The sequence below is a fragment of the Stomoxys calcitrans genome, chromosome 5 (genome assembly GCF_963082655.1).
Source record: "Stomoxys calcitrans chromosome 5, idStoCalc2.1, whole genome shotgun sequence".
NCBI classification, from domain to species: Eukaryota; Metazoa; Arthropoda; class Insecta; order Diptera; family Muscidae; genus Stomoxys; species Stomoxys calcitrans.
Window position 1 is genome coordinate 140,491,402 of NC_081556.1, and position 26,983 is coordinate 140,518,384.

At 39.9% G+C, this 26,983-nt stretch overlaps 1 protein-coding gene across 1 annotated transcript in view; it reads left to right on the forward strand.

The window, feature by feature from the left end:
- LOC106080749 (uncharacterized) overlaps window positions 1–26,983 on the forward strand; it is a 412,271-nt gene that overhangs the window by 340,369 nt on the left and 44,919 nt on the right. The window contains exons 7-9 of the mRNA XM_013242272.2: window positions 481–549; window positions 20,163–20,272; window positions 24,627–24,841. Coding sequence (XP_013097726.2) covers window positions 481–549; window positions 20,163–20,272; window positions 24,627–24,841 — 394 coding nt within the window. The remainder of the gene's footprint in view (window positions 1–480; window positions 550–20,162; window positions 20,273–24,626; window positions 24,842–26,983) is intronic.

The window sequence follows — 26,983 nt, forward strand, 5'->3', positions numbered from 1 at the left end:
GCCTTTGGAGGGCGCAATTCTCATCCGCTTTGACTGAAATTTTGCACGTGGTGTTTTGGTATCACTTTCAACAACTGCGCTAAGTATGGGTCAAATCGGTTCATAATCTGGTATAGCTGCGACATAACCGATCTTGGGTCTTGATTTCTTGAGCCTCTAGAGGGCGCAATTCTCATCCGAATTGACTGAAATTTTGCACGTGGTTTTTTGGTATCACTTCCAACAACTGCGCTAAGTATGGGTCAAATCGGTCCATAATCTGGTATAGCTGCGACATAACCGATCTTGGGTTACCTGGTAAACAAGTAACCGATTGGTTACTTGTTTACTTTTAATTTAATTTCAAATATAATTTTATCCAATATTTATTGCATATTCATGACCATCAAAATGTCCTTCCTCTAATCGCTCAGCAGTAACTTGAGTAAATATTTCTCAACTCATTATTTAAAACATTTTCAATTTTATTCTGTTTTTCAGGTTGTACGTGCTGCGAGTCCTGCATTGTTGCGTGTTATTGCATTGGGTGCCTTTTTCATCTATTGTACGGTAAGTCCTTAGACTTTAGAGCACTCAACCCTCACAATGCTGCTGCGGAAAAACCTTCCAAGTGTTTGGGGGTAACCAAGCGAATATGCGTTCATGCTTGTTATGGTTGACGGTATGGGGTATCGAGGTATCGGGGTGACAAGTGGTAGGCCTTGACGCAGCCATGGTTGTAGAATAAACAAAACGAAATAATAGCCATCATTAGAGCGGCGGCGAAGTGGAATAAGGATACAACAAATACGAAAATATGTAGAAGTGGTCACAAAATAAACACACATACACACACATACACACACACCGCTTGAGTTAATGAAATAATTTGCATTTTAATTGTGGTAAGTTGGGCAAAATTCACCGAAACTGCCATGGCCACATGAATGTCATGGCGTTTAGGTCCTATTCTCAACGCCCCCTCAAATCTCTGGGTAATTTTGCAACACCATAGATTGCCTGTTTCGCTAAGTGTTCTCAGTGGCTGGCTCACCAAGTGCAGTTAGTTAAGCTTTCGAAATGTCAATATTTGGGGAATAAACACGAATTTTATTTCATGCCACCAAATAAGTGAAGTGCACTAGCCCAACTGCGAATTGTGGGGCTGGTGCTGCACCAGTTGAGATTAAATGTGAAAAGAATTGCTACTTGCCAGTGACGAGGGCATCTCATGGTTATTTCAAAAATTAAACAAATATTTTATTATTTTTATTATTTTTTTAATATAAAATGCTTTAACTAAAGTTGCTAAAATGTTCGGAAAAAAATTGAAAGCGCAAACATTAAATGAGCCTCCCTATAGTTAGAATGTGCAAGATTGCTGTTAAGATTTCGTTCTAAGTAAAAAGTTGAATAAGGGAGGTGAACGTAATAAAATTACCAGAAGATAATGTTGATTCCTAGTTCAATAAAATGAAGTCGGAGAGAAGATTATTGTCATAATAGAATGCACCACGAAGCGATTGGAAGATCTTGGGCCCATAAAATGCGCATTTACCTTTCATCAAAACCCGGTGAAACTTGCATACCTTATGTCCCATAGGAGTTATATCGAAATTTGGACCAAGTCATTGTTCAATTGTGTATAACAAAATATTGATCTTTTTAGTAGCTATATCTAAAAATAGACCAATCTGAACCATATACGACACGGATGTCGAAAAGCCTAACATAAACTAGTGTGTCAAATTTCAGTGAAATCGGATTATAAAGGCACCTTTTATGGGGCCAAGACTTTAAATCGAGATATCGGTCTATATGGTAGCTATATCCAAGTCTGGACCGATCTGGGGCAAATTACAGAAAAATGTCGAAGAGCTTAACACATCGCACTGTCCCAAATTCCGACAATAAATGCGCATTTTATGGGCTTAAAACCTTAAATCGAGAGATCGGTCTATATGGCAGCTATATTCAAATCTAGGCCGTTCTGAGCTAAATTGAAGATGGACGTCGAAGAGCCTCACACAACGCACTGTCTCAAATTTCAGCGACATCTGACAAGAAAGGCGCCTTTTATGGTCCCAAAACCTAAAACTGAGAGATCGATCTATATGGCAGCTATATCCAAATCTAGACCGATCAGGGCCAAATTAACAAACGATGTCGAAGGGCTTAACATAACTCACTGTACCAAATTTCAACCAAATGGGATAATAAATGTGGCTTTTATGGGCCTAAGGCCGTAAATCGGAGGATCGGTCTATATGGCAGCTATATCCAAATCAGGACCGATCTAGGCCAAATTGACGAAGGACATCGAGGGGCCTAAAAAACCCACTGTCCCAAATTTCAGAAAAATTAGATAATAAATGTGGCTTTTATGAGCCTAAGACCCTAAATCGGAGGATCAGTCTATATGGGAGCCATATCCAAACCTGGACCGATCCAGGCAAAATTGACGAAGGATATCGAGGGGCCTAACACAACTCACGGTCCCAAATTTCAGCAAAATTGGAGAATAGATGTGGCTTTTATGGGCCTAAGACCCTAAATCGGAGGATCAGTCTATGTGGGGGCTATATCAAGATATAGTCCGATATAGCCCATCTTCGAACTTAACCTGCTTATGGAGAAAAAAAGAATCTGTTCAAAGTTTCAGCCCAATATCTATATTTTTAAAGACTGTAACAGACAGATGGACGGACAGATGGACGGACAGACGAGCGGACTGACGAGCGGACAGACGGATGGACAGACGGACGGACAGACGGACGGGCAGACGGACGGACAGACGGACGGACAGACGGACGGACAGACGGACGGACAGACGGACGGACAGACGGACATACAGACAGACGGACGGGCGGACAGACGGACAGACGGATGGACGGACGGACGGACAGACGGACGGACAGACGGACGGACGGACAGACGGACGGACAGACGGACGGACAGACGGATGGACAGACGAACGGACAGACGGACGGACAGACGGACGGACAGACGGTTGGACAGACGGACGGACAGACGGATGGACAGACGGACGGACAGACGGACGGACAGACGGTCGGACAGACGGACGGACAGACGATCGGACAGACGGACGGACAGACGGTCGGACAGACGGACGGACAGACGTTCGGACAGACGGACGGACAGATGGTCGGACAGACAGACAGACAGACGGACAGATAGACGTACAAACGGGCGGACAGACGAACGGACAGACGGAGGAACATGGCTATATCGTCTTAGATTTGTACGCTGATCAAGAATATATTGTGTTGCCCAAAAAGTAATTGCGGATTTTTTAAAATAAAGTAAATGCATTTTTAATAAAACTTAGAATGAACTTTAATCAAATATACTTTTTTACACTTTTTTTCTAAAGCAAGCTAAAAGTAACAGCTGATAACTGACAGAAGAAAGAATGCAATTACAGAGTCACAAGCTGTGAAAAAATTTGTCAACGCAGTCGACAAAATCCGCAATTACTTTTTGGGCAACCCAATATATACTTTATAGGGTCGGAAATGGATATTTAGATGTGTTGCAAACAGAATGACAAAATCAATATACAGCCATCCTTCGGTGGTGGGTATAAAAATATGTTGTAGATCAGACCATAATATTTAATAGCTGGATATAGAACGATTTTCTGAACACACATCTTGTGTTCACACGGGGATGCATTTTTTATTGGAGTTTGAATGTGTTTTTATACCCTTCACCATAGGATGGGGGTATACTAATTTCGTCATTCTGTTTGTAACACCTCGAAATATGCGTCTAAGACCCCATAAACCGTGACGACATTTCAAGTTGATCTAGCCATTTACGTCCGTCCGTTTGTCTGCCGAAAGCATGCTAAAGCTAGACGCTTAAAGTTTTGCACAAATACTTCTTATTAGTGTAGGTCAGTTGGGATTGTAAATGGGCCAAATCGGTTTATGTTTTGATATAGCTACCATGTAAACCGATCTAGGGTCTTGACTTCTTAAGCCTCTAGAGAGCGATAGCTTGATACATCTCCCATATAAACCGAACTGCCGATTTTTCATCTTGAGCCCCTACAATGTGCAATTCTTATCCGAATGGACTGAAATATTACACAATGACTTCTACAATGTTTAGAATTCAATTCATTTATGGTGAGAATTGGACTACAACTTGATATGGCTCCAAAAGCTTTCTTATTCATTATTATTTATTTGCCTAAAAAGAGATACCGCGCAGAGATCTCGATAAATGCTATCCATAGTGGAGGGTATATTAGATTCGGCTCGGCCGAACTTAGCTTGCTCTTTGTTATGTGTTAATCTAAGGACATATTGATCGTTTGTCGCATTAACTTTGATAAATGGTAATGGCAAGCCATCACCCTCCGGTGGAATAGTTGGCCCATGATTTGTCGATATCGACTCAACTCGTGCGCTGATCCCCTGCTGTCAGTACAGGGATTGTAAGTTACTGCACAGAAAGTTTCATTTCTTTCTTCTGTCATAGTCTTAGTTTTTTTGCCAATTTTGTTTCGGGGGCAATAGTTCCCTGGAATCAATCGTTCTGCTCCATCTCTGTTATGAACTAGCCCCAGCAGAGATGGTGCAGCTTACCCAGCGTCTTGCTTCTTCGAACACCTAGGGATGTGCCAATTAGTTCAGCAGATTCTGGATTTATTTATTATATCCTTGGTAATGGGTTGTCCCCAATAAACTCACATTTTGCCAAAAGGCAAACATTTTAAAAATGACCATGTTTTTCTTTATATTTCTTTGAAACGTATTCCCTTTATACATATAAATGGGGAAAATAAACCTTCATCGGAAAAAAAAATTGTTAAGCCCAAGTTTTTCAATGTTGCCATTTAAAGTGACGATTGTATTCCCAAGTATCAATTTTTGATGGAGGAGGCAACTTTCTATGCTGGTGTAGATGATTTCCCCAGCAAATACATTGCATATCACTCATGTCGGAGTAAATAACAAGTAAGAGTGTGCTAAGTTCGGCCGGGCCGAATCTTATATACCCTCCACCATGGATCGCATCTGTCTAGTTCTTTGAGCAGTATCTCTTTTTAGGCAAACAAAGAATAATGAATAAGGACGGAGGAGCACCTATATCAAGTTATAATCCAATTCGGGGCTCAAGAAGCAAAATCGGGAGATGGGTTATATGGAAGCTGTGTCAAGCTATAGATCGATTCAGACCATATTGCACATGTATGTCGAAGGCCATGGGAGAAGCCGTTGTACAAAATTTGTGCCAAATCGAAGTAAGAATTGCGCCCTCTAGAGGCTTAAGAACTCAAGATCCCAGATCGGTTTATATGACAGCTATATCAGGGTATGGACCGATTTGAACCATACTTCGTATAGTTATTGAAAGTAATATCAAAACACTATGTGCAAAATTTCAGTCAAATCGGATAAGAATTCCGCCTTCTTAAAGCTCAAGAAGTCAAGACCCAAGATCGGTTTATATGGCAGCTATATCAGATTATGCACCGATTTGAACCATAATTAGTACAGTTACAGTGATACCAAAACACTATGCGCAAAATTTCAGTCAAATTGGATGAGAATTGCGCCCTCTAGAGGCCCAAGAAGTCAAGACCCCAGATCGGTTTATATGGCAGCTATATCGAGTTATGAACCGATTTGAACCGGACGACAATTGCGCCCTCTAGAGGCTTAAGAAGTCAAGACCCAAGATCGTTTTATATTGCAGCTATATCAGGTTATGGACCGATTTAAACCATTCTTAATACAGTCGTTGGAAGTGATTTGAACCATACTTCGCACAGTTATTGGAAGTGATATCAAAACACTATGTGCAAAATTTCAGTCAAATCGGATGAGAATTGCGCCCTCTAGAGGCTCAAGAAGTCAAGACCCAAGATCGGTTTATATGGCAGCTGAATCAAAAGATGGACCGATTTGGCCCGTTTACAATCCCAACTGACCTACACCAATAAGAAGTATTTGTGCAAAATTTCAAGCGGCTAGCTCTGCTCTTTCAAAAGTTAGCGTGCTTTCGACAGACAGACGGACGGACAGACGGACGGACAGATGGACGGACAGACAGACAGACGGACGGACCGACTTAAAATGTCACGACAATCAAGTATAGACATACTTTGTGGGGTCTCAGACGCATATTTCAAGGTGTTACAAACGGAATGACGAAACTAGTATACCCCCATCCTATGGTGGAGGGTATACAAATATAAGACATTGAAATGAAAAATGTTTAAGAAAATGCACAAAGAGGGTTGGAGAATCAACATCACCACAAATGGCTTTTCAAATGGCTCTCACATGATAAGTGATAAATCAAATATTAAGCAAGTCTAACATTGTACCAAAGTAATGCCTTCGCCTTGGGTACATAAATATATCCTTTCAGAGTACATATTTACTTTTCCTTTATCATTATTTTCGTTGTTTCCTCATTCTTGTGGGGTTTTGCCGCAGCTACTAGTGCTCCTCCATTATGGGGGGAGGGGACAAGATAAATGTCTTTGGGGTTGTAGCTTGGCCAAATGATGATGATTATTATTTATGTTTGTCTTGCTGTCTTTTGTTGTATAGCCAGTGTGGCATTTGTCAGTTTACTGCTCTCACTATGCTCCCCAGTCCGTTCGTTTTTCCTTGCCCTGATATTGGCCATCTTTCTATTCCCTTTGGATTTTATTTCCAGTTTTTCGAATTTCTATTTTCTGTTTGTATGTGGTAAACATTTGAGAATGAATCAAATTTAATTGACTTGAAATTGATTTAAATGGCCAATTGTGCCATGTGAAGGATATCGAAAGGCAGTGAGAGAGAATGGCAGTGTTGATATGCGCACGCTATGCATTCTATGATTTTATTGTGGCTTTGGTATTTGGCCGTTGTTGTGCTTCTATCGTTCATCTCTCGATGGCCTTTTACTTGATTATTTATGTCCATCATTAGTCTTAGCTGAAATTTTTGTCATTTTTAAGCGTTCCAAGTGGTGGTCTGTAGTAGTGTTTTGGGTTTTTTATGGCAACGTTTTTGTATTTTATTTCCTCTGGGGAGGGAGGGGGAATATTAATAAACTTGGAAGCTTGCTATTCATATTTATTACTTGTATATCTGTGAAGGAAACAAATGATGAGGGTCATGATGAAAAATGTCAACAAAGTAAGAAATGAAATGCATTGCACTTAACTTAATAAAAACAATACTAATGACTACTAGGATCATTTCTATTAAGATATGTGCAATGCAATTCATTGAATTTTGTCATTTCGGACTGATGAGTAAAAAAAATGTCATATCTTATCCCAATTTAAACACTGTGCACTCTTTACCAAATTCAAATTTGCCCATGAACATTCCATTAAGGAACATGGGCAAACTTCTCACATATCAAAGAGTGCTGTCCGACTCAAGTTTTTTTAAGCTCAATGATAAGGAGCCTCCTTGTTATAGCCGAGTCCGAACGGCGTGCCGCAGTGCGATACCTCTTTGAGGAAAAGATTTTACATGGCTGCCATACCAAATGGTACAGTACCTCCCAAATGTCGCCAGCATTAGGAGGAGATAACCACCGATGAAATTTGCACTTCTTATATATAACAAGTAAGAGCGTGCTAAGTTCGGCCGAGCCGAATCTTATATACCCTCCACCATGGACGCATCTGTCGAGTTCTTTGCGCAGTATCTGTTTTTAGGCAAACAAAGTACAATGCATAAGGACGGAGGAGCACCTATATCAGGTTATAGTCCGATTCGGGTCTCATGAAGCATAATCGGGAGATCGATTTATATGGGAGCTGTATCAAGCTATAGATCGATTCCGACCATATTGCACACGTATGTTGAAGGCCATAAGAGGAGCTGTTGTACAAAATTTGTGCCAAATCGGATGAGAATTGCGCACTCTAGAGGCTCAAGAAGTCAAGACCCAAGATCGGTTTATATGACAGGTATATCAGGTTACGAACCGATTAAGACTATACTTCGCACAGTTGTTGGAAGTGATATTAAAACACTATGTGCAAAATTTCAGTCAAATCGGACGATAATTGCGCTCCATAGAGGCTCAAGAAGTCAAGACACAAAATCGGTTTTTGTATGGCAGCTATATCAGGTTATGCACTGATTACGACCATACTTCGCACAGTTGTTGGAAGTAATGTCAAAACACTATGTGCAAAATTTCAGTCAAATCGGATGAGAATTGCACCCTCTAGGGGCTCAAGAAGTCAAGACCCAAGATCGGTTTATATGGCAGCTATATTTGATTATAGACGGATTACGACCATACTTCGCACAGTTGTTGGAAGTGATATCAAAACACTATGTGCAAAATTTCAGTCAAATCGGACGAGAATTGCGCGCTCTAGAGGGCTAAGAAGTCAAGACCCAGGATCGGTTTGTATGGCTATATCAGGTTATGAACCGATTTAAACCATACTTCGCACAGTTTTTGGAAGTGATATGTGCAAAATTTCAGTCAAATCGAACGAGAATTGCTCTCTCTAGAGGCTCAAGAAGTCAAGACCCAAGATCGGTTTGTATGGCAGCTATATTAGGTTATGGACTGATTACGACCATACTTCGCACAGTTATTGGAAGTGATATCAAAACACTATGTGCAAAATTTCAGTCAAATAGGATGAGAATTGCGCTCTCTAGCGGCTCTAGAAGTCAAGACCCAAGATCGGTTTGTATGGCAGCTATATCAAAACTTGGACCGATTTGGCCCATTTACAATACCAACTGACCTACACTAATAGGAAAAATTTTTGCAAAATTTCAAGCGGCTAGCTCTACTCCTTCAAAAGTTAGCTTGCTTTCGATAGACGGACGGACAGACGGACGGACGGACAGACGGACGGACGGACAGACGGACGGACGGACGGACAGACGGACGGACAGACGGACGGACGGACATGGCTTGTTCGACTTAAAATGTCACGACGATCAAGAACATATGTACTTTATGGAGTCTTAGTCGCATATTTCGAGGTGTTACAAACAGAATGACGAGATTAGTATACCCCCATCCTATGGTGGAGGGTATAAAAATCAATTTGTGTTTGTTTGTAGGTTTGTTTGTTTGTGTGTTCCTTATAGCCCCGGAAACCGCTGAACCGATTTTCTTAAAATTTTCACTGATGGTGCCTAATGATCCCGTGGTGAAAATGGGGTACTACATTTTTGATATGTAAAGGGGGAGCGGACCCTCCCCCTTACCCTAATTTTCAGAAACGCCTGATCTCGTAGATGAGTGGTGCGATTCAAGAGAAACGGACAGACTGACGGACGGAGATGGCTACTTTATGGGGTCTTAGACAAATATTTCGAGGTGTTACAAACAGAATGACGAAATAAGTATGCCCCCATCCTATGGTGGAGAGTATAACAATCAATTTGTGTTTGTTTGTAGGTTTGTTTGTTTGTGTATTCCTTAAAGACTCGGAAACGGCTGAACCGATTTGATATCTAAAGGGGGAGCGGACTCTCCCCCTTAATCTAATTTTCACAAACGCCAGATCTCGGAGATGGGTGGTGCGATTTAAGCGAAATTTTGTTTGCTCTCCTATAGTTACCTACAAACAAAAATTTTGTATACAAATTTTGGATGGGGTACCTAGGGGGGGCGCCCCACCCCAAAAGCGACCAAATATATATATACACCAATCATGACAATATGGGACTCAACTGAAAGGTATTTAATATTACAAAACGTATTTGATATCGAATTGTCGGACAAAGTGTTTGGGGGTCCACCCCAACCCCCAAAACACCCCTAAATCGGACATATTTACCGACCATGGCAATATGGGACTCAAATGAAAGGTATTTGTGAGTAAAATACGAATCTGGTATCCAAATTTGGGTCAAAGATTCGGGGGTCTACTCCTTCCCCAAAACAGTGTCTATGGGGCAATCCCACCCCCACAATACCATCCAAATATTGGGTTGCCCAAAAAGTAATTGCGGATTTTTTAAAAGAAAGTAAATGCATTTTTAATAAAACTTAGAATGAACTTTAATAAAATATACGTTTTTTCTAAAGCAAGCTAAAAGTAACAGCTGATAACTGACAGAAGAAAGAATGCAATTACAGAGTCACAAGCTGTGAAAAAATTTGTCAACGCCGACTATATGAAAAATCCGCAATTACTTTTTGGGCAACCCAATAGTAAGTATTTGCTGACTTTTGCAATATGAGGCTCAAATCAAAGGTATTTTAGAGTAGAACACCAATCTAATATATTTTTTCAAAGCCAGGTCAATGAGTGGCCGCTCCATCCCCCCAAAAAACACCCCCCAAAACCGCTCATGTTTGCCGACTATGGAAAAATGGAGCTCAAATGCCAGGTATTTGGGAGTAGACCATGAATCTGACATCAACATTCGAGGCCAACTGTCTAACTGTCTAGGAGACGTCCCACCACCATAAGGACCCCCAAGTAGGACATATTTGCTCACCAAGACAATTTGGGTCTTCAAGACAGTGGAGCTCCATATTCATAGTTTTTAGGGACCATACCCCAATATTTGCTGGCTTTTTCAATAAGGGTTTTAAGTGCATGGTATTTGAGATTAGAAATTTAATTTCACATCCAATTTTGAGGCCAAAGGCAATATGGAGTTCAAATATATGAGAATAGAGCACGTTGCTGATATATTTTCAGGGCTTAGTGATTGGGGGACCACCCCACTCCCCAAAACACCTTTAAATAAGGCATATTTACCGACCATGCCAATGTGGAGCTTAAATGAAAGGTATTGGTGGGTGGAGCAAGAATTGATACCCACTTTCGGGACCAATTTTCTGGGGATCTATCCTTTTCCAAATACCCCACAAACAGCAAATTTTTACTGACCATCGCAATATGGGGCCCAAAAAAAGGTATTTGGGAGTAGAATACGAATTTTATATCCAAATGTAGGACCATGTATGTAGGGCATCACGCCTTCCCCAAAACAGCCCCCCAAAGGGTAAGAATTTTTCGACCATGCCAATATGTGGCTCGAATGAAAGGTATTTGGGATTAGAAAACGAATTTGATAACCTATTTTGAGGGACGCCTCATCGTGTAGACTCCCCTAAACCAATGGCAATATGGGGTGTAAATAAATGGTATTTGAAAGAATATTCCAAGGAAATCTTTGTTCCATATAAAGTAAACGAAGGCGCAGAGGAGCGGGCCCGGGTCAGGTAGTCATCAATAATTGTAATTTTTGACTAATGGGTATCTTATGCCAATTTAAACACTGTGCACACCTCTATCCTTTATATTATTGTGTTGCCCAAAAAGTAATTGCGGATTTTGCATTTTTAATAAAACTTAGAATGAACTTTAATCAAATATACTTTTTTTACACTTTTTTCTAAAGCAAGCTAAAAGTAACAGCTGATAACTGACAGAAGAAAGAATGCAATTACAGAGTCACAAGCTGTGAAAAAATTTGTCAACGTCGACAATATGAAAAATCCGCAATTACTTTTTGGGCAACCCAATATATGGCCATATCATACCATAATTCAAACTTGCCCTAGCCAAATATCTACACCATTGAACTACTTGGTCACGAATTTTATCAACATTAAATTGGAGCACCTTAAGACAGTTGAAGGATAACCATTCGTGCACTAATGCACTTTGAATGTGGTCAACTAGAGTTAGTTTAATATTTATAACAACGAAAGAACCAACAGACTCTACTCTCCCCTTGCTGCTCAAATAGTGATTTAGTTGCAGTCATGATGGATATCATGAGCATGTCGTCTTGTATTTGAATTATGGCCAAGATAGAGAAAAATGAAACCATAATTCATGACACATCACCATGATGATAATGAATGGAAGAAGGATAAGAGAATCTCTAAACTCTTGTGGCTTGTAGAATGTCTTGGTTTGGCATTAGTTGAAATATAAGCATAGTCATGTTCTGCTATTACGAACAGACTTCAATATCCAATTTGCTTGCAACTGCTTAAGGAGATGACGTTGTGGTCAATTAACCCATAAATCCGGAATTCCGGCAAAGTCAAAGCAGGTGTATTTTACCAGTAAGGAATATTTGTTTTTAATCAGGTCTTTCATCGCCGAAGGAACCACAATTTACAAATTTCAAACACACATATGCAAAATTTCAGCCAAATTTGAGAAGATTGCGGCTTGTAAGGGCTCAAGAAGTCAAATCGAGAGATCGGTTTATATGGGAGCTATATCAGGTTGTAGACACTTAGCACAGCTATGAGCAAAATTTCAGCCTAATCCGACAGAAGAAGAAGATTGCGGCTTGTAAGGGCTCAAGAAGTCAAATCGGGTGATCGGCTTATATGGGGGCTATATCAGGTTATAGACCAATTTGGACCGTACTTGGCATAGTTCTTGGAATTCTCAACGAAACACCACTTTGAGCAGAATTTCGGCCAAATCAGACAAAAATTGCGGCTTGCAAGGTCTTAAGAAGTCAAATCGGGTGATCGGCTTATATGGGACCCTACTTGGCATAGTTCTTGGAAGCCTCAACGGAACACTACATGCAAAATTTCAGCCAAATCGGACAAAAATTACGGCTTCCAGGGGCTCAAGAAGTCAAATCGAGAGATCGGTTTATATGGGAGCTATATCAGTTTATAATCCGATTTGGATCGTACCTGGCACAGCTATAGGAAGTTATAACAGAAAACTTCGTGCAAAAATTCGGCCAAATCGGACAAAAATTACGGCTTCCAGGGGTTAAATAAATCCAATAGGCAGATCGGTTTATATGGTAGCTAAATCTATATCTGAACCGATATGACCCATTTTCAATCAGCAACGACCTTGATCAATATAAAGTTTCTGTGAAAAATTTTAATCGCCAAGCTTTAGGCATGCAGCCGCTATCGTGATTTAGACAGATGCATGGACGGAAGGATGGACGGACATGGCTAGATCGACTCAGAACGTCGAAACGACCAAGACTATATATACTTTACTAGCCGAACCGGGCCCGCTCTGCTGCGCCTTCTTTAACTCTCTAATCTATTTTTAGGGTGGGGACACTTCCCCATGAATGCGGATATCGAACTCGTGCCATTGTAGCCTATGACGCTGAACGCGTTCGAATCCTGACGAGAACATCGGACAAAGCCCTGATTGTCCCCTCTTAATGTTGGCGACATTTGCGAGGTACAATGCCATGCATGGTCATTAACAGACTTTTCCTCAAAGTGGTGTCGCACTGCGGCACGCTGGATACTTGGACCCAAATTTTAATACCATATTCGTGTTCTGGTCTCCAATACCTTTCATTTGAAACCCTTATTGTGCCCATCGGAGCACTTTCGGAAATGGGCGGCGTTTTTGGGGTAAGGGGGAGGGTCCGCCCCCATCCAATATCTGAAAATTATATAGGCTATGTTTCCTTGCAGACACAATCTATGAAAATTTTAAGAAAATCTGTGCAGCCAAGTATCATACAGTCATAATGGGTCTTATGGCGTTTTTGAGATGTGGCATGACCCCCTATGGTTCGATCTGATTTTGTATGCCAGATTCGAAATCTACTCCCGATTACCTTTCATTTGAGCCCCATATTGAAATGAACGTCCTCTATGTCTGTTTTGGGGGTTGGGGCGGCCCAATGGGTACTTAGACTAAAATTGTAATACCATTTTCGTATTCTACTCTCCAACACCTTTCATTTGATACCTACATTGTCCCGATCGGTCCACTTTTGATTTTTGGTTGTGTTTTTGGCATAGGGGGGAGGGTCTGTCCCCCTTCCGATAACGAAACATTATATAAATAAATTATACACAATATTTGGCTGATATTCAAACATTTCGAGAAAATCGGTTCTACCTTTTTTCAGTCTATACGGAACAAACAAACCGAGTCCCATATATCCGTGATTGACTAATATGCCCACTATGTGGGTATGGAATGGAAGGGGCGGACCCTCCACCGTTACCCCAAAAACACCACAAAAAATCGAAAGTGGACCGATAAGGACAATATGGGTATCAAATGAAAAGTATGCAGGAGTAGATAACAAATCTGGCGTAAAAATTCATGTCGAAGTATAGTGGGTACTATACTTCGACATGAATTTTTATGCCAGATTTGTTGGTGTTTTTGGAGTAACGGTGGACCCTCCACCCCTTCCATAATCAATACATTATAAAACCTATTCGTACTTCCTGACCATATTCGTAATCTACTCCCAAAGACCTTTCATTTGAGTCCCATATTGTCCCATCAAGAACTCTACAAATGCGATCCATGGTGGAGGGTATATAAGATTCGGCCCTGCCGAACTTAGCACACTCTTACTTGTTTGATATCTAATCTGGACGGACTCTTCCCCCTTACATGGAAAACACCATCCAAAATCAAAAGTGGACCGATCGGGATAGTATCAAATGAAAATTATTGGAGAGTAAGCTACGAATATAGTATTAAAATATGGATCCATGGGTACCCAGGGGCCGCCCCAAGCTCAAAACCCGTAATTGCGGCCCAAAATTAAAAATGGACCAATAGGGACAATATGGGACTCAAATGAAAGGTAGTGGGGAGTAGATTACGATAATGGTTTAAAAAGAATAATAGACTATACACTTTTTAGATTTTGGAAGGGGGACTGACCCTTCCCCTTAGCACCAATCTAAAACAAAAGTTGACCGATCTGGACAATATAGGAATCAAATGAAAGGTATTCGCTACTAGATTACGATAATGGTCTAGAAGGAGCAAAAAGCTATATAATTTGTTGATTTTGGAAAGGGGACGGATTTTTCCCCCCCGTTATCCCAAAAACACCACCCAGAAACAAAAGTTGACCGATCGGGACAATATGGGTATCAAATAAAAGGTATTGGAGAGCAGAACACGAATATGGCATGGTTCCAAAAATGCAAGAGGCGCCGCAACATCAAAACTATTCCAACCAGGCATAATCAACGTTTATCTCGATAGGATCAAATGAAAGTAGATTCGAAAATAGATTACGAACCTGATACTAAAAATGGATTCCAAGCATTGCGGGGAGTCGTCTTATTTAGCAAAAAACCCTCAAACAGGCTTCTTGACCCATCGTGACAATATGGGACTCCTCAAATGGGATCTGTTAATAACTCCCACTCTATATTTGGTCTTTCCTCTCTGCGATTAACACTATTATGAATTGCGGAGCATGGGTAGACCAAAAAAGAGTGGGAGAAGTGATACATTTGAGTAGCTGTGCGGTGTGTGGTATTAACTTGTATGGGGACTGCCGCAACCTTAAAAACCTCCTCATCAGGCATATTAATCGATCATAACATTTTGGTACTTCAATGAAAGTCCCTCCTTAGTCAGCCTCTGAATTGAGTCATTTATGGTGTCACCGATAGGAGTGGCGATATCGAAGACCCAAATTGTCTTGGTGAGCAAATGCGTCCTATTTGGGAGTTGTTATGTTGATGGAACGTCCCCTAGACAGTTGGTCCCGAATGTTGATATCAGATTCGTGGTCTGAATCCAAATATCTGTCATTTGAATCCCATATTTCTATAGTCGGCAAACACGACCGATTTGGGGCGTATTTTTTGGGGGGAATGGAGCGGCCACTCAGTGACTTGGTCTTGAAAATATATATCAGATTCGATTTATATTCGAAAACCACGGAGCAACGGCGAGAGCCAATGCCTTTGTCTTAGCGTTCGAAGCCATTAATACAACTTCCAACAGATGCACAAAATCATGTGTATTATGGATGAAGTTTAATTTTTCACAGAAAAAATGTCTGTCATTACAGAAAAAAACATGCATTGGGAAAAGTACAGCTAATAGACAGGGTTGCGAGCGTGGTTAATGTGGTAATTGTATCATAGATGCGTTTTCGCAATTAATACGATTTAAATACAACATACCAACGCACGGCCCTTGAAGCCATCACGCCTAATATGGTTGAAAAGTCTTCTAACCAAAGACGAAACGCGTCCCATAGTGGTTGGTGTGTGTTGCTACCTTTTGTTTTCCTTTTCCATTTGCATCTTCGATCATTCAGCTCGTCTCGAAAGAGAAACGAACAAAACTTGTAAAATTTAATGATCTCGACCTAACGGGCAAAAAAACTTGGAAAATATATCTTATTTAAAGCCCATGTTGCCATAGTCAGCATATACCTCCTATTTGGGTGGTGTTATGGGGGTGGGGTGGGCCCATAGACGCTTTTCCCAGTATTCACATCCGATTCGTGCTTTACATCCAAAGACCTTTCTTTTGAGCCCCATATTGCTATGGTCGTAAATATGTCCTCTTTGGGGGGATGTTTTTGTTGAGGGGCGGCCCTCCAAACATTTGGTCCCACATTTGGATATCAGAATCTTATTCTACACTGAAATACCTTTTATTTAAGCCCCATATTGCCATGGTCAGTAAATAAGTCCTGTTTGGGGGGTGTTTTGGGATGGGGTGGATCTCCACAAACGTGGTCCCACATTTGGATACTTTTTTCGTATTACACTCGCAAATACCTTTCATTTGAGTCCCATATTGCCAAGGTCGGTAAATATGTCCGCTTTAGGGGTGTTTTGGGGGTTGAGGTGGTCCCCCAAACACTTTGTCCGACAATTAGATATCAGATACGTCTTCTTATCTAGAATACGTTTTATTTGAATCCCATATTGTCGTGATTGGTCTATATATACATTTGGTAGGTTTTGGGGGTGGGGCGGCCCCCCTACGTGCCCCATCCGAAATTTGGATACCAATTTTTTATTTTTAGGGTACAATATATGAGAGCACACAAAATTTCGTTTAAATCGCAGCACCCATCCAATCTGGCGTCTCTGAAAATTAAGGTAAGGGGGAGGGTCCGCTCCCCCTCCCCTTCAGATATCAAAAAGTGTAGTACCCTATTTTCACCAAGGAATCATTATGCACCATCTGTTTAAATTTCAAGAAAATCAGTTTGGCTGTTTCTGAGTCTATAAGGAACACACAAACAAACATACACAAATTGATTTTTCTATATAAGATTCCTAGTATAATCCCGAATTCTTCCATTCGTATCCTACTCTTCAATACCCATATTGTCCCTATCGGTCCATTTATGATTTTGGGTGGTGTTCTTGGGTTAAACACCACCCCCCATCCAATATCAACAAATTATAATAAAAATACAAATACAAAATACATGAATACCTTTCATTGAGTCCCATATTGAAATGTACGTCTAATGCGACTGTTTGGTGGAGTTGTGGGGATGTGGGAGTGGTCCCCTGGTTTTTAGGACCAAATTTTTAATACCATATTCATATTCTAATTTCCAATACCTTTCATTTGATACCCATATTGTCGCGATCGGTCAACTTTTGTTTTTGGGTGGTGTTTTTATGGGTAACGGGGGAGAGTCCGAGCCCCCTTCCGATATCAACAAATTATATAAACTATAACTCCTTCCAGACCATAATCGTAATCTACTCCAGAATCGTTTTCTTTGAGTCCCATATTGTCATTATCGTCCAATATGCCTTTTTGAGGGGGTTTTTGGGTCGGGTCGGCCCCCTAGGCACTAGGACCCAACTATTCATATCAAATTTGTATTCTAATATCGAATACCTCTTCTTTAAGTACCATATAGTCCCGATCGGTTCACTATACCCTCCACCATAGGATGGGGGGTATACTAATTTCGTCATTCTGTTTGTAACTACTCCAAATATTCGTCTGAGACCCGACAAAATATATATATTCTTGATCGTCGCAACATTTTATGTCGATCTAGCCATGTCCGTCCGTCTGTCCGTCCGTCCGTCTGTCTGTCGAAGCACGCTAACTTCCGAAAGAGTAAAGCTAGCCGCTTGAAATTTTGCACAAATACTTCTTATTAGTGTAGGTCGGTTGGAATTGTAAATGGGCCATATTGGTCCATGTTTTGATATAGCTGCCATATAAACCGATCTTGGGTCTTGACTTCTTGAGCCTCTAGAGTGCGCAATTCTTATCCGATTGGAATGAAATTTTGCACGACGTATTTTGTTATGATATCCAACAACTGTGCCAAGTATGATTCAAAACGGTTCATAACCTGATATAGATGTCATATAAACCGATCTTGGGTCTTGACTTCTTGAGCCTCTAGCGGGCGCAATACTTGTCCGATTTAACTGAAATTTTGTACGTAGTGTTTTGTTATGATATCCAACAACTGCGCCAAGTATGGTTCAAATCGGTCTATAACCTGATATAGCTGTCGTATAAACCGATCTTGGGTCTTGAGTTCTTGAGCCTCTAGAGTGCGCAATTCTTATCCGATTGGAATGAAATTTTGCACGACGTGTTTTGCTATGATATCCAACAACTGTGCCAAGTATGTTTCAAATCGGTTCATAACCTGATATAGATGTCATATAAACCGATCTTGGGTCTTGACTTCTTGAGCCCCTAGAGTGCGCAATTCTTGACCGATTTAACTAAAATTTTGTACGTAGTGTTTTGTTATGATATCCAACAACTGCGCCAAGTATGGTTCAAATCGGTCTATAACCTGATATAGCTGTCGTATAAACCAATCTTGGGTCTTGACTTCTTGAGCCTCTAGAGTGCGCAATTCTTATCCGATTGGAAGGAAATTTTGCACGACGTGTTTTGTTATAATATACAACAACTGTGCCAATTATGATTCAAATCGCTCCATAACCTGATATAGCTGCCACATAAACCGATCTGGGATCTTGACTTCTTGAACCTCTAGAGGGCGCAATTCTTATCCGATTGGAATGAATTTTTGCACGCAGTATTTTGTTATGATATCCAACAACTGCGTCAAGTATGGTTGAAATCGGTTCATAACCTGATATAGCTGCCATATAAACCGATTTGGGATCTTGACTTCTTGAGCCTCTAGAGGTCGCAATTATTATCCGATTTGCCTGAAATTTTGTACGACAGATTCTCTCATGACCATCAATATACGTATTTATTATGGTCTGAATCGGTCTATAGCCCGATACAGCTCCCATATAAATCGATCTCTCTATTTTACTTCTTGAGCCCCCAAAGGGCGCAATTCTTATTCGAATTGGCTGACATTTTACACAGGTCTCCAACATATAATTTAATTGTGGTCCAAACCCGACCATATATTGATATCGCTCTAATAGTAGATCAAATCTTTTCTTATATCCTTTTTTGCCTAAGAAGAGATGCCGGGAAAAGAACTCAACAAATGCGATCCATGGTGGAGGGTATATAAGATTCGGCCCGGCCGAAATTGTTTTTATTTTTGTGTGGTACCTTTTGGGGTTAAGGGGAAGGTCCGTCCTTCATCCCTTTAACCTGCGAAAATTTCCAACAAATCGCTTCAGCTTGTATAGATTTTTTCTTAAATTCTTTTACAATTGAAAATAAAATTCATAGAAAATCTCTGTAATCTATTTTTCGAAAAAAAAACGACACAAAAAATAACATCTTCTACGAATCTAAAATCCTCTTTTGCCGCTTTCCATTTCCAGGAAAATGGATTCAATAATGTTTGCATATCATTTGCCAATTTGACGAAACAGCTTTTCCATGAAAAAATTAAAACGTTTAATAGTCTTAGCGACTTCAAAAGCTGCCAATCTTTTCCGATTTAAATCTTTTAATCACCTTGAGAAAAAAAAGTATACCCCCATGTACCATGTGTCATATCATTTACGCCAGTGCACACAACTCACGCACTCATTCGCGATAAATGAAATCAACATTGTCTTCATGGGATTTATGGCAAATCTTTTTGGGGGATTTTTGGCAAGCATTTGTAAAAATGGAGGCTGAGGCACATGATAACAAAAAAAGCTATGGAGATGTCAGTCACCCATTGTGATAATTAAGAGCTAAACGAGATAAATCGCTAAGTAAGACATGGGTAGCCCTGGCAGTAGGCAAAGTGGTTTGGAAGAAGGAGAAATTATATAAAAATTGCATTGTTTTTTATTCAATTTTCTAAGATTACTTTGTTGTTTGTTTTGAAGCTCATCGTTTTTCTTTTTCTCTCTCTCTCTCTCCCCCCCATCACTCTCAATTTAAATCATGATGTATGGATGCATGGCTGTTATCGACATGGACTACATTATATCCGTTTACCGATTGCTGGCTTTGACATTGGTATTGGTAATGCCTCAAATGCTTCTGCTGCTGCTGCTGTTGTTGCTGCTGTTTTTATACACAGAACATTGTAATGTATCCCAATCCAAATTTATATACGTGCACAGCACGTATATGGCTAAGAGAAATTGGATTTTCCCTAACATATGGAGCATTAATGCTGAAAACATGGCGGTAAGTGTGCATATATCGAGAGAGTAACATACACACAAAGGCACTTTTATACCTACAATGATGCACACTAACAAACGCACACAGCCACACACACACAGACACAACATTGCCATCACTACCATAAGAGCCTATCATAGGAACTACTTCAGCATCCATTTGTATGGCAATCTCCAAACCAAATAGAATGAGACAAACTCTTTTGAAATGGTTTCAATTGCCTAGGACAACACTGTGCAACTTTTGAAAAAGGTTTTATTGGAAGGATATATTTTTTTAATTTTTTTTTTATAAAAAATTTTAATTTTTTTTTTATAAAAAATTAATTTTTTTTTTATAAAAAATTTTAAATTTTTTTTATAAAAAATTAAATTTTTTTTTTATAAAAAATTAAAATTTTTTTTTTATAAAAAATTCAATTTTTTTTTATAAAAAATTTTAAATTTTTTTTATAAAAAATTAAATTTTTTTTTTATAAAAAATTAAAATTTTTTTTTATAAAAAATTAAAATTTTTTTTTTATAAAAAATTAAAATTATTTTTCATAAAAAATTAAATTTTTTTTTTATAAAAAATTTTAATTTTTTGTTTTACTCTTCAACATGGAGTGGAGAAAAAATTTATTTTGTAATTTCTTATTAAGCGATCTACAGCATAAACATTCATCTGCCTGTCTGTCTGTTTGAAATCCCAATCTTAGAAAATGAAGATATTGATCTAAAACTTTGCACCGATAATTTTTAACCAAAGCCAGGTAAAGTTATGAGATCGGCTGTATCGGACTATATCTCAATTTAGCCCCTATATAGACCGATCTCCTGATTTAAGATTTTGGGCCCCTAAAAGACCCACTTGTTAGACGATTTCGCTGAAATTTGGAAAGATGAGTCGAATTTGTCTTTTCGACATCTCTAGCGAGTGTGGTCCATATTGGACTATATTTGAATATTGCTGCCATATAGGCTGATCAAGCGTTCCAAATGACCCACTTATTACTCGATGTCGCTAAAACATGGTGCAGTTAAATACGCAAGGCCACATTATGTATCGTCCAGATTGGCTTATATCACGGTCAACACTGAATCCCACAAGCTTCCAAGATATAAGACTAAGGAAGTCTGGGGTAAGATACTTCAGATTGTCCAAGCATAGAAGACATTGATGACAGTGTCAACAAAAAATAGTGGGGTCTTCTCAAGATAGCTGTCCTATTCGAGAAAGGCAATCAGCCCTTCAAAAACCTTGGATGACTAGGGTGATTCGCAGCATTGGGGAAAACTTCCGCTGACTTTAAAATATAGCACGTCGTAAAAGAGCTGCCGCATGTGTATTACACACTGCTCAAGGACTACAATAATGTGATCAGAATGGCAAAACATAACTTCCGGAAGCTTTTTCTACGAACAGGTCAAGGGTGTTAATGAAGCCACAAAGATGAAAAAGTTTCTCTTAAAAACCCATGTCGAAACTGAAACTTTAGTAGACGACATGGCAGTGAGAGCAGAGACAATGGAGGACATGTTGAGGCTTTTGATGAAAATGCAAAAGGCAAGCCCTGAGAAGCTTCCAACCATTTAAGTCACCCATATCTGGTGGAATATTTACGGCATTGCTACGGAAGGAGACGGACTCTATGGCGCCCCAACTGGCCACTAGTTTCACAGCATGATTAGGACTTTCATATACTCCGAAAGCCTGGCAGGAGATAAGTTTAGTATTTATACTCAAGTTCGGTAAGACAATTTGTGCGATAAACAGTGGGAGAAAATCGAAAAAAAAATAATATTTAAAAAAAAAAGTAAAAAGGCGTTAAGTTCGGCCGGGCCGAATTTTGGATACCCACCACCTCGGGTATATTTGTTAACCACCTTTCATTAAAATCCGGTGAAAATTGCATACCTTATGTCTTATGATTATAAATGCCCATTTTTTGGGGTCAAGACTTTAAATCGAGATATCGGTCTATATGGCAGCCATATGCAAATCTTCATCGATCTAGGGGCTTAACTTAACTCTATGTCCCAAATTTTAGGCAACATCGGACAATATATGCGCCTTTTATGGGCCCAAAAACCTTAAATGGAGAGATCGGTCTATATGACAGCTATATCCAAATCTGGACCGATCTGTGCCATATTGCAGAAGTATGTCAAAGGGCTTAACCTAATTCACTGTCCCAAATTTCGGCGACATCGGACAATAAATGTGGCTTTTATGGGCCTAAGACCCTAAATCGGAGAATCGGTCTATATGGCAGCTATATCCAAATATGAACCGATCTGAGCCAAATTAGCGAAGGATGTCGAAGGGCCTAAGTCAACTCACTGTCCCAAATTTCAGCAAAATTGGATAATAAATGTGGCTTTTGTGGGCCTAAGACAATAAATCGGAGGATCGGTCTATATGGCAGCTATATCCAAATCTGGACCGATCTAGGCCAAATTGACGACGGATGTTGGAAAGCCTAACACAACTCACTGTCGCAAATTTCAGCAAAATCGGGTAATAAATGTGGCTTTTATGGGCCTAAGAACCTAAATCGGAGTATCGGTCTATATGGCAGCTATATCCAAATCTGGACCGATCTGATCCAAATTGTTGAAGAATGTCAAAGGGCTCAAAACAACTCACTGTCGCAAATTTCAGCAAAATCGGGTAATAAATGTGGCTTTTATGGGCCTAAGAACCTAAATCGGAGTATCGGTCTATATGGCAGCTATATCCAAATCTGGACCGATCTGAGCCAAATTGTTGAAGAATGTCGAAGGGCCTAAAACAACTCACTGTCCCAAATTTCACCAAAATCGGATAATAAATGTGGCTTTTATGGGCCTTAGACCCTAAATCATAGGATCGGTCTATATGGCAGCTATATCCAAATCTGGACCGATATGAGCCAAATTCGCGAAGGTTATTGAAGGGCCTCACACAACTCACTGTCCCAAATTTCGGCAAAATCGAATAATAAATGTGGCTTTTATTGGCCAAAGACCATAAATCGGCGGATCGGTCTATATGGGGGCTATATCAAGATATAGTCCGATATAGCCCATCTTCGAACTTAACCTGCTTATGAACAAAAAAAGAATCTGTGCAAAGTTTTAGCTCGATTCAGGGTTTTGGGGCCATAAAAAGCGCATTTATTCCCCGATTTCGCCGAAATTTGGGACAGTAAGTTACGCTAGGCCCTTCAACGTTCCTCTTCAATTCGGTTCATATTTGGATATAGCTGCCATATAGACCGATCTATCGATTTATGGTTTTGGGCTCATAAAAGGCGCATTTATTGTCCGATTTTGCAGAAATCTGGGACAGTGAGTTGTGTTGGGCCCTGTAACATTCTTTTTAAATTTGGCTCAGATCGGTTCAGATTTGGATATAGCTGCCATATAGACCGATCTCTCGATTTAAGGTTTTGGGCCCATAAAAGGCGCATATATTGTCCGATAGCGCCGAAATTTGGGTCAGTAAGTTGTGTTGGGCCCTATAACATTCTTTTTAAATTTGGCTCAGATCGGTTCAGATTTGGATATAGCTGCCATATAGACCGATCTCTCGATTAAAGGTTTTTGGCCCATAAAAGGAGCATTTATCGTCCGATTTCGCCGAAATTTGGGGCAGTGAGTTGTGTTAGGCTCTTCGACATTTTTCTGAAACTTGGCCCAAATCGGTCCAGATTTGCATATAGCTGCCATATAGACCGATCTCTCGATTTTGGGCCCACAAAAAGCGCATTTATCGTCCGATTTCGCCAAAATTTGGGACAGTGAGTTGTGTTGGGCCCTGTAACATTCTTTTTAAATTCGGCTCAGATTAATGCAGATTTGCATATAGCTGCCATATAGACCGATCTCTCGATTTAAGGGTTTGGGCCCATAAAAAGCGCATTTATCATCCGATTTCGCCGAAATTTGGGACAATGAGTTGTTTTAGGCTCTTCGACATCCGTATTGTATATGGTTCAGATCAGTTTATTTTTAGATATTGCTACCATTTTAGATATTGCTTACTTGTTATTTGTTTTTCTATTTGTTCTAATGTTATCAACACTTAATTTATAATTTGAGTATTTTTCATTGCTAACCTTATTCAATCGTTGCGCAGTGTATTAAATCTGTTATATCTGCACAGGCTGTCTCAACCACATATAGTAAATTTATTGTGACCAAATGATGGTGAAAAGAAATTAAATTGTATTTTCTTGTTATGTCTTTTTTTCTTGTTCTCTACACACACACACACACTACGGCTTAACAAACATGCACGCACACATTCGTATGCTGCCGCCCAAACATTTCACCCGCTTGCATACATCCGGCCACAAATACACAAACAATAATAAACGACAAAACGACAGGATATCGGTGATATTTCGTGTGCGCTCTGCCAAAGCTGTTAAAATAACGGATGCTGCTCTGCTCAAACGTTTGGGTTGTATATGTGGCGCCATAGGAACGTGTCTGCTGGTTCGCACCCTAGTCTCACCGCCCGATGTGGTTGTGGGCCGAACGGCTGATGATCTGAAGGCATTTTTATGTAAAACCGATTGGTGGGATTACACATTCACATCAAGTAAGTAAAAAAAAAAAGCAAAATAACACCAAAGCTTGCTGGTGGGAGAGAAAAACTACCAACATGAAATACTACTGTAATTCCATAAAAAAAATAAACTTTAAATAGTTCCCTTTACAGTTTTTTTTCTGTTTGTCGACCATATGCTTTAAAATGTGGCCCTCATAAATTTCTCACATTTTGTCGTGTTGGGCTACTCTCAAAGGCATTTCATAGGAATTGCCTTCGATGTGAAATTGACCCTTTCATAGATGGTTTCTCCACTTTTTTGTTGTTGTTATTATTACTATTTTGTTGCCCTTGGCCTGAAGCAAGAAAAGCAGCTTTCTTGGGTTCAGGTTTCATTGGGGCCATTTGGTGTGTATATGTGTGTGTGGTGGGTGGGAGAGAGTTTCCCAGAAAATTGGCAACATAAAAGTCAATATGTATTGTAGATGAAATTTTATAGTTCTATTAGCAACGATAATTTAATTCATTTTATCCTACACTAAGCTGTGAAATACAATCAATTTAATGGTGTTTATGATTGGACTGGCATGACTGGGAAGGGAATGGAGGAGAAGGTTAAAGTTGTGGTAGTAGGGCGGAGAAAAGTAAAGAAATTTGCCATACAATTTTATTTTTAGGGAAAATTTCAATGATATTCTATACTTTAAGGACATGCTGAGGCTTCTGATGTAAACGTATTTGCCACGGTGTGCAATGGGACAGCAGACGACACATGTAGAGGCCGAGTTACAATAGGGTACCTCGAGGGCTTATCATTACGGAATTTATGGTTTAGGAAACCTTGAGAAGCTTACAACCATTCCAGTCACCATAGGCAAAGAAATAGGTGGATAAACTCTGAGTTCTATGACACAAAGATAAGAGAGAAATCGGCAGGTCATGCCATTGGGAACATTTTATTGCCACTCTATTTGGTGACCATCATAAATAGCCTATTTCGGATCCTGACTAAAAATGGAACTCAACCCGACCATATTGTAATACTTTTAAAGCATCGGAATCAGCTATGGAGCAAAGCCGAAAGAGATTTGGTGATAGCATATGACAGGGCTAGATACCCACCACCTCGGGTATACATGTAAACCACCTTTCATCAAAATCCGATGAAAATTGCAAATTGTGTATAACAATATATTGGTCTTTCTAGTAGCTAAATAACCCGATCTGAACCATATACGAAACGAATATCGAAAAGCCTAACATAAGTCACTGTGTCAAATTTCAGTGAAATCGAGTTTATGGAGCCCAGACTTCAAATCGAGATATCGGTCTACATGACAGCTATATCCAAATCTGGACCGATTTGGACCAAGTTGCAGACAAATGTCGAAGAGACTAACACAATGCACTGTCCCAAATCTCGGCGAAATCGGACAATAAATGCGCTTTATATGGGCCCAAAACCTAAAACCGAGAGATCGGTCTATATGGCAGCTATATCCAAATCTCTACCGATCTGTGCCATATTGCAAAAGTATGTCAAGGGGCTTAACTTAACTCACTGTCCTAAATTTCGGCGAAATCGAACAATAATTTCGCCTTTTAAAGGCCCAAAACCTTAAATCGAGAGATCGGTCTATATGACAGCTATATCCAAATCTGAACCCATCAGGGCCAAATTAAAGAAGAACGTCGAAGAGCCTAACACAACTAACTGTCCCAAATTTCAGCAAAATAAAGATAGGTTTACATGGCAGCTATATCCTAATCTGAACCGATTTGGGCCAAGTTGCAGAAAAATGTCGATAAGACTTACACAACGCACTGTCCCAAATCTCGGCGACATCGGACAATAAATGAGACTTTTATAGGCCCAAAACCTTAAAGCAATAGATCGGTGTATATGACAGCTATATCCAAATCAGGACCGATCTAAGCCAAATTGAAGAAGGACGTCGAAGAGCCTAGCACAACTCACTGTCCCAAATTTCAGCAAAATCGGATAAAAAACATGGCGTTTATGGGCCTAAAACCCTAAATCGGAGGATCGGTCTATATGACAGCTATATTCAAATCTGAACCGATCTGGGCCGAATTAATGAAGGATGTCGAAGTTCCTAACACAACTCACTGCAACAAATTTCAGGAAAATCGGATAATAAATGTGGCTTTTATTGGCCTAAGACCCTAAAT